General features: G+C 37.4%; 1 protein-coding gene across 2 annotated transcripts in view; it reads left to right on the top strand.

The window, feature by feature from the left end:
* Fbxl5 (F-box and leucine rich repeat protein 5) overlaps window positions 1–12,553 on the top strand; it is a 38,127-nt gene that overhangs the window by 13,349 nt on the left and 12,225 nt on the right. The window contains exons 4-9 of one of the 2 annotated variants that reach the window (XM_021162478.2): window positions 868–1,054; window positions 3,627–3,809; window positions 6,644–6,769; window positions 8,488–8,636; window positions 9,521–9,603; window positions 10,391–11,113. In XM_021162478.2, coding sequence (XP_021018137.1) covers window positions 868–1,054; window positions 3,627–3,809; window positions 6,644–6,769; window positions 8,488–8,636; window positions 9,521–9,603; window positions 10,391–11,113 — 1,451 coding nt within the window. Of the gene's footprint in view, window positions 1–867; window positions 1,055–3,626; window positions 3,810–6,460; window positions 6,770–8,487; window positions 8,637–9,520; window positions 9,604–10,390; window positions 11,114–12,553 lie in introns of both variants that reach the window. The other variant, XM_021162479.2, reaches the window with a different exon arrangement.

Below are 12,553 nucleotides of genomic sequence, written 5' to 3'. Positions count from 1 at the left end.
AAAAAAAAAAAAAAAAAAGATTATAATCCTGTAAATTGGAGGTTAGGGCTGTTTTGCAGAAGAAATCTCTGAAAAGTTTTTCAGGACCCACTGAACTAAAATAATGTTTAGAACAAGCAGGTTGGATAGGTCATATCGACTGAGCTGGGATTGTTAGAGTTGGGTGTCATACTCATGTAAGGGAAAGGCCCTGTTCTGTTAGAATTCAGTTACTTAGTACCAACCAAAACAACTCTTACAGAAGAAATACATTTAATCTGGGGCTTGCCTTCAACTTCCAGGGGCTAACTCTGTGAGTATGGCAGGGAACATGGCATCAGGGAGCAGGAAGGCATGGTGCTGGAGAAGTAACTAAGAGCTGTAACCTGATCTGTAGGCAGGCAAGTGGACAGAACAGCAACCCCCCCCCTCTGCCCCTGCCAACCCCCTGTGCTCCCCGATGGCCTGGTTTAGGCTTTTGACACCTCAAAGCTCACCGACGGTGACACACTTGACACTCTTCCTTCAACAAGACCATACCTTCTAATCCTTCTCAAATAGTGCCACTCCCTGATGACTAAGCATTCAAATATATGAGCCTATGGGATCTTTCTCAAACCACCACAGGCAGGTACTGGGCTAAATGTCTAATAATAACTAAATGATTGACTATTTAACAAGCTTGGTACAGGAAAACCTTCCTGTTCTTTAAAAATTTATAGAGGCTTGCAAAATCAGAGAAATACAAATGTTTTGATAATTTAATGGTAATAACTACAATTTTTATCTCTTTGAAATGTATATTCATAGAACTTGGTTTGAACCATTAGTAAAGAGTTTTGGGTAAAATAAATTGAAATTCTTTCCCGGTGAATACTTTGAATTTAGGTTTTTCAGCCCATGTTAATGGAATATTTTACCTACGAGGAGCTTAAAGATATCAAAAAGAAAGTGATTGCACAGCACTGCTCGCAGAAGGACACAGCAGAGCTCCTCAGAGGGCTCAGTCTGTGGAACCAAGCTGAGGAGCGACAGAAAGTTCTCAAGTACTCTGTGGATGAGAAGGCAGACACTGGTAAGACTCACCTGTTCTTGATAGAACAGTTTATTAGTCAGTGCTGTTGACATTTTGTCACAGATTCTGTTTGAGAAAAAATTTAGGTCAGGATCATACTGTGGTTAGTTTAAACCATTCTCACATAAAGCGATAATTGAAGACAGTAGTTTTTATTTAGTAGAATTTAGTGTTTACAATATTCTTCCATCTAGGGTTGGGTTACATGCAGTGTGGTGTTTCTTTGAGTGAATTTGTAGGTATAAAATTAGTACTATTTTGACCAGTGAACATTCAGGACTGCTATGTTCAGAGTAATAGTATAGTATCAGCCAGTTTTCTGAGCTCCTTTGATTATAGTGACAGGTTTAAAAGTTTTTGTGTACCTGTGTACCATTTGCATTCAGTACTTGCATACCCCAGAAGAGGGTGTCAGATCCTCTGGTCCTGGAGTTACAGTTGATTATATGCTACCATGTGGATCCTGTGAATAGAACTTGGGTCTTCAAGGAGAACAGCTAGTGCTCTTAACCTCTGGGCCATCTCTCCAGCCTCTCAATAGCATGTTTTATTTTTGTGTATTTTTTCACTTTTCAAAATCAGTTATTTTATAAACATTGTCCTTGAATTAGGTTTAACATAGAATTTTTGGGCTTTATAATGGCATGAAAGTAATTTGTATATTTCAGTTTTGAATTTTGACCCTTTTTCTGTTGGCCTAGCTTACGTGCTGAGTAGAAAATAAAAAACTTCCTAAATGTCCAAATGCTAGGCAGCAGCAGTGAGCCATGGTTCCTAGACAACTTGTCCATTCCAGGGATCAACCAGTTCATGTTGTCCATGGAGAGCAGTCGATGATCTACGCACTCAGCAGCCATCATGGTTGCTAGGTTAGGTGCACTTTTGTTCCTTGTGAGTTAAGGAAAAGAACATTTATAATTTTATTTTTATCCTCTGATGTTTATCATTCTCTCAGTTTATCTCCAGTAATGTTCAGGGTAGTGAGTGTGAGAGAGAAACAAAGCAAAACTCTAGTCTTTTTTGAGAATGCATACAAGAAGTGCAGATAAAATAGATGCTTATTTCTTCTAGTAGACTTTGATTATTTTTATTCATTTCAGTTGTTTTGCTTTTTAAAACATTAAAAAACCTGTTAGTTCTAGGCATGGTTGTACAAACCTTTAATTCCCAGCACTTTGGAGGCACAGAGGCAGGCAGATCTCCAAGTTTGAGGCCAGCTTAGTCTACATAGCAAATTCCAGGCCCGCCAGGGCTACATAGACAGACAAACAAAAGAATACAAATGGTTGGCATCCTTCCTCTAGTAGCATTTCTGCTTCTCAATTAGCAATGGCAATGTTAGTCCTGTAAAATACTGTACAATTTTTTGAAATTGGTATTTTTCCAATATAAAAGTAGTCAGATTCATGTTTAAACAAAAGCAAGTTGAAGCTGTGATTAAACCCATAAAGTTCATGAGCTTTACTCTTGGACTCCAGCTTGTGCCCTGGAGACCATGCCAAAGCCTGTTAAGTCTTGTTTAATTGTAACTATAAGATGAAGTTTAAAAGCGTCACACATTTAATTTTCTCTCTCCTTCAAAGCAAATTATAGCTACTTTATGTGTAAATATTTGGCACTTTAAAAGTGGCAGTTTAAAGTCGTTTGATCATATGTTTCTATATTGAAGATTCTTTGTAAAGACAAACCATATACATAAGATAGTGAAATTTTTCTTCTTATCCTCCTCATTGTCCCTCCATCTCCCCCTTCCCTCCTCTTCCTCCTCCTCCTTTTTTTTTTTTTTTTTGCCTTTTTGAGACATGGTTTCTTTGTGTAGTCCTGGCTGTCCTTGAACTCACAGAGATTTGCCTGCCTCTGCCTCCTGAGTGCTGGTATTAAAGGTGCCACCACTACCCTGCAGATCTCAAATCCTTAAATAGTACTTAGCTCGCTTTATCATAGCACCCCATGTTCGTTTTTCCTTCAGAAGAATCATAGGAAGTTGATAATAATAACAGAAGGTTTCTTACGAGTTTGCTAGGGAAATTGGTTTACAGAGTAGGCACATAGCTTAAGTAGGTTAAGGCATCTGTAAATTAAAGACCTTTTATGAAATGTCAAAATCAGAGGGAACACACGGAAGGAACTAACAAGAGCCTCAGTGCATGAATAGAAAATGTGAGCATGTGTGTCATTTAATAATGCTTTGTAGAGCTCATAATCTGGCCTAGTATACGCTTGCTGATTTAAAGCAGTGTAACCTGTTTGGTTCCTTTTTCAAATGATGCTGCTTATGCTACAAAGTGAGTATTGTTCTGTCTATGATGCCTCTGTAAGAGGAAGTCAGTTCTGTGTTCATTATTGTTGCTCCCACTGATGAAGTATGATCTGGGCCGTGATAGTTTAACCCACGGGTTCTTAACAAGTTCAACATCCCCATGTTCCCTCTAATAGGTGTTATTTCCTTTTCACATGTTGCAAGCAGGAAGGAATCGACTTCAGGCACTGGCTTTTACTCGTGATTGTAATTTCTTAATGCATTTATTTGCTCATGTAGCCGAACTGTTAAAGGTTTTCTTTTTTATTTCAGAAGCGGAAGTGTCAGAACACTCCACAGGTATAACCCATCTTCCTCCTGAGGTAATGCTGTCCATTTTCAGTTACCTTAATCCTCAAGAATTGTGTCGGTGTAGTCAAGTCAGTACTAAGTGGTCTCAGCTGGCAAAAACAGGATCTTTGTGGAAACATCTTTACCCTGTTCATTGGGCAAGAGGTAGGTAAATGGGACTTTGAATTTGTTTAAAAAGTATTCCAGTCTGCCTTTTTAGACAAATGATAACAGCCTTTACTATATAATGCCAGGGAAGGGAAGGAAACTTCGAGGGTTTGACTAAAACATAGATTTTTTATAGTTGATTTGGTTTTAGTATACAGTTTAGAAGAGTTAGTCATGGTGAAGTATTTGTGAGTAAATTATTAATGGATGCTACTACCGTTAGAATAATGGGGAAAAATATGTCAGAGAGATTGTAAAAACTACTGGTAAAATGTTGATAATTGTTGAAGATAAAAAAATGGGTACACAGAATTTCATTGTACTGTATCTTTATACATATGACAGTTGTAGGAATTTTTCATAGCAAAAGTTTAAGATAAATGTAAGTGATTTTTTTTTTAGAACTGTTAAATAATTATATTATTTGAGTATTTTAAACATAGAATCAGTTCTGTAAAATATAAAGGTGAGATCTATACAGTTTCCTTTTGGTCATGGCTTAAAGTAACTGACTCTGGTTTTGTCTTTGACATAACTTTTTACAGTGATGGTTAATGTATTGCTCTTTAAATCACATTAGTTACATTGCGCCAACTTACTTTCGCATATGAAGGTTTAGAGAAACTCCCCATGAGTATATAATACAATCACGGCACATTTACAGCTATTGCATACTACATTACTTCATCACTGAATTAAAACACTCTTTTAAATATCATCTTCAAAATTTCACCTTATAGGGAATTTTGCAATGGAAATAGGTATTTCTTAAGAAAAATTTGACTGATTTAAATTATGAGTCTTATTAAAAACAGTTTATTTGGTAAGATGTATAGCTCTTTGGGTTTTTTGTTTGTTTGTTTGTTTTGTGGTTATTTTTTTTTTTTTTGAAAGACAGCTTTTTACTATCTTACTGTGTATCCCTGGCTGGCCTGGATCTCACCCAGGTCCACCTTCTTCCTCTGCCAGCACTGTGCTTTGAACATTCTACTGCCTCACCTGACCTCTTAATTTCTGTCCTCCTGCATCAAACTCCTTAGTGCTGAAATTAGAGGCACCTGATGAGGGAGTTGTTAAATATTTAGTGTTTTAGAAGTGATCAGAGTTAGTTTTGTATGGATTTATTTTTCATATTACTTGTAGGATGGTAAACTTGAGTAAACATCAGATAAGGCACATGAATGAATCAGGTTTTTTTCTTGTTCAGCTGTTTTTAAGAATTAAGACAAATTCAAATACTGGTTTGAATATTATCAAAGGTGATATTGCTTATTTCATGTAGCCACTGCATGGTAAATATGCAACTTCATGTTTTTCTGTTTTTAACACATTTAGACCTTGGTTAAAAATTCCTTTTGTTTATGATATTTGTTTTTGCCATTTGGATATTTGCAGAGACATCCTTGCCTCTCTTGGTTCTGGTTACTGTGCCAACATCTAGTGCAGTGGATCTCAGAGGGCTGGGACCCCTCTGGGGTTGCATATCAGATATCCTACATATAAGATATTTGTATTATGATTCATAATAAAATTACAGTTCTGAGATAGCAACAAAAGGTCACCACAACATGAAGAACTAACTATATTAAATGACTGTAGTATCAGGAAAGTTGAGAACCATTGATATAGTGGGTAGAGGCTATGTTGCTACTGAGTACCTTGTAATCCATTGATCAGCAACTTACCCAGCCTCAGATGTCAATGGTGTCTAGATTGGGAAATCTTTTTTTTTTTTTATTTTTTTTTAAGATTTATTTATTATATGTAAGTACACTGTAGCTGTCTTCAGACACTCCAGAAGAGGGCGCCAGATCTCGTTGCGGATGGTTGTGAGCCACCATGTGGTTGCTGGGATTTGAACTCTGGACCTTNGGAAGAGCAGTCGGGTGCTCTTACCCACTGAGCCATCTCACCAGCCCCCCTAGGTTGGGAAATCTGCTTGTGGACGTTGTACATCGTGGTGCGCACTAGGCTCCGCACCACGATGTACAACGTCCACAAGCAGGGTTGAGGTTACTGTGCCAACATCTAGTGCAGTGGATCTCAGAGGGCTGGGACCCCTCTGGGGTTGCATATCAGATATCCTACATATAAGATATTTGTATTATGATTCATAATAAAATTACAGTTCTGAGATAGCAACAAAAGGTCACCACAACATGAAGAACTAACTATATTAAATGACTGTAGTATCAGGAAAGTTGAGAACCATTGATATAGTGGGTAGAGGCTATGTTGCTACTGAGTACCTTGTAATCCATTGATCAGCAACTTACCCAGCCTCAGATGTCAATGGTGTCTAGATTGGGAAATCTTTTTTTTTTTTATTTTTTTTTAAGATTTATTTATTATATGTAAGTACACTGTAGCTGTCTTCAGACACTCCAGAAGCTGCTTGTGGACGTTGTACATCGTGGTGCGCACTAGGCTCCGCACCACGATGTACAACGTCCACAAGCAGTGTTGACCATGCCTTTAATTCCTACTATTGAGAGGTAGATGTAAGTGATTTTTTTTTTTTTTTGCCTTTTCTTTTTTGCATCCTGCTTGTGGACGTTGTACATCGTGGTGCGGAGCCTAGTGCGCACCACGATGTACAACGTCCACAAGCAGAGCCGAACTGTTAAAGGTTTTCTTTTTTATTTCAGAAGCGGAAGTGTCAGAACACTCCACAGGTATAACCCATCTTCCTCCTGAGGTAATGCTGTCCATTTTCAGTTACCTTAATCCTCAAGAATTGTGTCGGTGTAGTCAAGTCAGTACTAAGTGGTCTCAGCTGGCAAAAACAGGATCTTTGTGGAAACATCTTTACCCTGTTCATTGGGCAAGAGGTGACTGGTATAGTGGTCCTGCCACTGAACTTGATACTGAGCCTGATGAGGAATGGGTGAGAAATAGGAAAGATGAAAGTCGTGCTTTCCAGGAGTGGGATGAAGATGCCGATATAGATGAATCTGGTATTTCACACTTGGAATAAAAATTATTACATGGTGTTTAAATAATAGGCATTCTGCTTAATAATTATTAGGCCTTTAAAGTTCATGTTTTTTATGTTTTCTAAAGACTTTAAAAGCCTTCTTCTCTGAAGAACTTGAAGGAATAATAAGTAAATTTAGAATTTCTTGTTAGAAGTATTTTTAAAAGAGAATGTTTTCTTTTTTAATATTTAAAATCAAACTGATGGCTATTTTTGTGTGGAAATAAACTATTTTCATTATAGTCTTTACAGTTTACAATATGTGATTAGGAGTATTTTGGTTAATCAGTCCATCAGCGTTTATTGAATCATCTGTGGTTGAGAATTGGAAGGCAGGATGATGGCATGTGTGGAAAGTCATGTCCCTTGCCTCAAGGTCGTTACAGAGTTAAGAGGTAATGTGTATGAGAGACTTTGGGTAGGTGTGGCTTAGGGTAGACCTCAGTATAACATGTATAAAGCCCTGGGTTTAGTCTCCAACACTACAAAAAAATCATACGTGAAAATTAATTGTGTTGCACAGTTTTGGTCCACCCCCATTAAGTACTATATGAGGGATGGTCTGAGAGTGGATAAAAATTCATCCCTACTGTTAAATAAGAGAAGTAAGGGAGAATTTAGAATATATAATATCTTTGTTTGAGGTACATAATGAGAATTGCTGTAATAGAGATTCACAGTGATGTTTGGAAGTATAGAGGAGGAAGACAGATTAGATTGTGTCTTATATATTTATTACTTTAGATAATTTTTAAAAGATCATAAAATAGTGAAAATTTATAGATGAGAAATTTTCAGAAGTGTCTGTTTATAAAACTAAGATAAGCTGGTCTGGTGGAAGATGTATATGTATAGAGAAGAATTACAGTGATTATTACTCCAGTAGTGAAAGTGGTTCAGATTTTTATGGAGAGGACCTATTTTAGTATAGTTTTAGGAGTTTGGAAATTTGTTTAATAAGGCAGATATTAGTCTAGTTAGCTTCAATTGTATGCTTCTCTGTGGCAGGCAGTAGAATATGTAACTGTAGTTTTTTTTTTTTTTTTTTTTTTTGTAAACAAAGCATACCTAGTACATTAAGGTTAGGAGTTTAGGTAAGTATAGTAAAGATAGAATCCTGAAAATTAATACAAATTTTAGGCTTACGTACAGTGTGTTTTCTTTTTATTAAATTGGGATTGTAGGAAAATTTCTTTTCCTTAATTTTGGGGTTGAATTCAGGTCTTTACTCATCCTGTAAAAACAGTCTGCTGGCAAGCTAAACCTGTTTAGTTTCTTGTTTGTTGTTAGAGAAGTATTACGTGTTATAGACATCCAAGCTTTATAAAAATTACCAAGTGCAGGAAACCATGCTTATGTTTAAACTTCTTACGAGCTGAGGTGTCTTTGCTTGAAGATTCGTACTGATTAGGTTAATGGCGTTGTTCATATCTAGCTCTGGGTGTCCTTTTTAATTAGTTAGAATAACTTATGTTAGCTTAAAAAAAGCCAAAAAATTATGGATCATTTATTCCTTCTCTTGAATGAGTTTTACAGTTCTTTGACTATTCAGAACTTTTTCTTGTTGCTGGAAAGTGAATTGTTTGCAAAAGTGAGGGTAGTATAGAGTATTTCATATTTAATATTTTGATGCATCCTATTGGTGGCATACTTAAAATTGGTATATCTAGTTCTTAGATGTTTGAATTCATTTTACAGAAGAGTCTGCAGAGGAATCGGTTGCTATCAGCATTGCACAAATGGAAAAACGTTTACTCCATGGCTTAATTCATAATGTTCTGCCATATGTTGGTACCTCTGTAAAAACTTTAGTGTTAGCATACAGCTCTGCAGTCTCCAGCAAAATGGTATGTACAAATGAACACTAGCTTGAGTATTAAGAAAAATAGCAGTGAGACAACTTTAGTTTACTTATTAATGTTTAAGAGGGAAAGAATAGTGTCTTCCCATGGATAGGAGTACACTGTTCACTTTCATATAATTTCATTTCTTAGGGTATTCTATGTAGCATAGAAATCTTGCCTGTGTTATAGCTAAGGGAACTAAAACTAGTCAGCTAAGCGTTTACTTGGATTTATAGATGTTAAGTGGTGAGTCTTAATTCTATATAGTTGATTATAACATGCAAGGCATAGGAAGATGCACAAGTGAGATAATTAGTTTTATAAAATTATGACTTCCTACATATAATCTCCTTGAGTATTCCTTTAAAAGGGTGATTTTTCTGGGTCTAATTTCTAAGAAACTTTAAGAAGATTACTAGAAATAAGGGCCCAGGGATTGGAGAGGTAAAAGCTCATTTGGTAAAGTGCCTTTTGTGCAAGTGTGAGAACCTGGATCCCCAGAATGTAGATATGTGTATAATGGCATGTATTTGTAACCATAGTGCTGGGGCCAGGAGAAATGAGTGCAGAGACAGGCAGATACCTGGTACTTACTGTGCAGTTACAGTAGCAGAACCTATGGTTTAGAGTTCAGCGAGAGATTGTGGCTCAGAAAATTAGATGGAGGAAGACACACTGGGTTAATTTCAGGCCTCCACATACACCTCATCAAAACAAAATTTGAGCACAGAGTGTAACTATTTTAAAGCGTTCTTGGAGTGATTTTTTTTTTTCTTTCAGTATACATGTAGACTTAGGAAAAACCACTGTGTTATAGTTATCATTGTCTGTTGCTTTTCTAACTGAAGTTCCCACAGGTCCTCACAGTGGATTTCTTTACTTCTTAGGTTAGGCAGATTTTAGAGCTTTGCCCTAACCTGGAACATCTGGATCTTACCCAGACCGACATTTCCGATTCTGCATTTGACAGGTTATTTATTTTAAATATCTAAATATAGTAAAATAAAGCAAAGCCAGCAAAAGATTGTCTATTTTCTTGTTTACATAATTATTGTTTACTAATCCTGCTCTGTATTGTTACTAAATGCCTGCCATGTATGGTGGTAACTTGATAGAACCTTCCCAAGCTTTTCCCCTTGTTCACATGTGGCAGCTGATCCAGAACATGAGTACCTGCCATTTGTATGTCTTATCTAGGCTTGCTAGGCTTGCTGTTGTCTAGATCAGTGTTACTGTTCTCAAGGTTTTATTCCAGATTTTAAGTGCCTTTTCACAGAGCTCCCTTTTAATGTAATTCATTGTTTTTGGGTTCAGTACCAGTCTGTTCAAGCCAGACAAATGATTCTTCCTTGGAGATTGCTAGGTTTCTTGTTATTTTAGCTCTCCTTTCTTCACAGTTCTGATATATCCTGTTTCAAAGGGAGAGAAAGGGTCTTTACCTGTTTCTAGAGTTTGTTTCTTCTGTATCTTCATTATACTGTAGCAACTCTTTCATGTGTGTGCTACCTCCCCTCTAACTGCTTACTTTGTACAGGAAACTAAGTTTCTCCTATTCATTTCTTTCTGCTTTCTTTTTTCCTTCTTTAATTACTTGTCTTAGTATTTTTTTTTCTTATCCCTAGCACTTAAAATATTCCCTGATGATTGAAATTCCAGAAATGTTTAAGTATTGTACTTAGAGTAATGCTCTTACCCATCTATCTGTATGTATCGTTTAATGCTTTTCAGGAATTTAATAGTCTTCTTCCCTCTTGTAGTTGGTCTTGGCTTGGTTGCTGCCAGAGTCTTCGGCATCTTGATCTGTCTGGATGTGAAAAAATCACAGACATGGCTCTAGAGAAGATTTCTAGAGCTCTTGGAGTTCTGACATCTCATCAGAGTGGCTTTCTGAAAAGTGCAGGCNAGGCTGCTTCAACTCCATGGACGAATAAAGACATTACCATGCCANCCACCACGCAGTANGCCTGTTTGCACAATTTAACTGACAAAGGCGNTGGTGAAGAAATAGACAACGAGCGCTCTTGGACTGAACCTGTGTCTTCTGNAAGNTTGACTTCTCCTTATGTGTGGATGCTAGATGCNGAAGATTTGGCTGATATTGAAGATGCTGTNGAGTGGAGACACAGAAATGTTGAGAGTCTCTGTGTGATGGAAACAGCCTCCAACTTTGGTTGTTCCTCCTCTGGTTGTTACAGTAANGACATTGTCGGATTAAGGACTAGTNTCTGTTGGCAGCAGCATTGTGCTTCTCCAGCCTTTGCATATTGTGGTCATTCATTCTGTTGTACTGGGACAGCTTTAAGAACTATGACTACACTCCCAGCGACTTCTGCAATGTGTAGAAAAGCATTAAGGACTACATTGCCCAGGGGGAAAGACTTAATTTATTTTGGGAGTGAAAAGTCTGACCAAGAGACTGGGCGAGTACTTTTGTTTCTCAGTCTGTCTGGATGTTACCAGATCACAGACCATGGTCTCAGGTGGGTGATCAGCTCTAGTTATTAGGAAATGGATGTATTTGCAGATGAAATATTACAGTCCTTATCTAAGTTTTTCACTTGGCTTTTTTTAAGCAAGAAAGTTAACCAAGGTTTGTTACAAGTATTGGAGCAATAGTGCTTCTGATACCAACCTGAAGTTTCATTTTAGTCAGTTCAAATACATTGTGGAATATATAGGAATATACATTTAGAAGTTTAATTGCTTAGTAATTGGCCACATTACATTTTTATAATACAGTTTGGTAGATCAATGTATAGGTTATAATCTCAAGGATATGTTACAGAAGTAAATTTTATATTGAGGACTTTGTCAACCATGTCTGTTGTAGTTTGGTGTGATTTTTATACCGTGAAGTGCCTATAAACCAAATTGCTGTTGATCTGTGTCCATTCGTTGCTGCTGTTGTTGAGACACTGTTAGTAAGTAACCTTGGCTGGCCTGGTGCTTGCCTTGTGGACCAGTCTAGCTTTGAACTTGAGGAGAGCCACCTAGCTCTGCTTCCTGAGTGTTATGATTAAAGGCAACACTTACTGCTTTCTTGAGGCAAGGTCTCACTCTTTCCCAGGGTGCCTTCATACTTACTGCAGTCCTATTTCCTAGCACCCACATGGGAGCTCACGGGAGCCGGAAACATTCTGTATCTCCAGTTCTAGGTGACCCAGTGCTCTCTTCTGTCCTCTGCAGGACCAGGTAGCAATTTGATGCACACATACATACAGGCACACTATCTTCAGTTTCAGCATTGCTGCAGATCAAACCTAGACCTTTGTTTGTGCCAGGAACTCTAGCAACTCAACTGTGTGAACATCCTAACCCTAGAGGCCCAATCTTCAGCATAGAATATTAATTGCTCCAACCCTTTTAAGTGGAGAGAAAAGTGGGAGTAAAGTGTTGAATATCTCTTCAGAGGCTGAGAGGCAGATCTCAGCAGCCAGATCTTCCTTAGGTGGACCCACTTAGATATATTAGGTTATGGATATTCTTTTTGTTTTTAGATTTATTTTTAATTATGTATGTAGGTGTATGTTTTTGCATTTGCACATATATGGAGGTGCCTGCAGAGGCCAGATGCAATGGGTCCTCTGGAACTGGAGTTATGGTTGGTGGTGAGCTGCCTGATGAGGGTGCTGGGAACAGAACTTGGGTCTACTGGAGTTAGTACTCTTAATCTCCGAGTCATCTCTCTAGCTCCAGTTATACAATGTTAAAATGCAGAAACATACAGACCTATAGTTTAAAATAAGCAGAAATAGTCAAGTACTTTAGGATTTCATGGTTTTTAATGCTACTGTAAATAGAATTGCATTCTTAATTTCCTTTTTCAATTAGTGTATAGAAAATAATAGTTTTGAGACAGGCATTCATCGTAGAGGCTTCCCTCGAACTCTTTCAGCTCCCCAAGTTCTGAGGTTGTAGAT

This window comes from Mus caroli, chromosome 5 (assembly GCF_900094665.2).
Source record: "Mus caroli chromosome 5, CAROLI_EIJ_v1.1, whole genome shotgun sequence".
Lineage (NCBI taxonomy): Eukaryota > Metazoa > Chordata > Mammalia > Rodentia > Muridae > Mus > Mus caroli.
The sequence above is the reverse complement of the archived record's forward strand: the minus strand, read 5'-3'. Positions and strand labels throughout refer to the sequence as shown.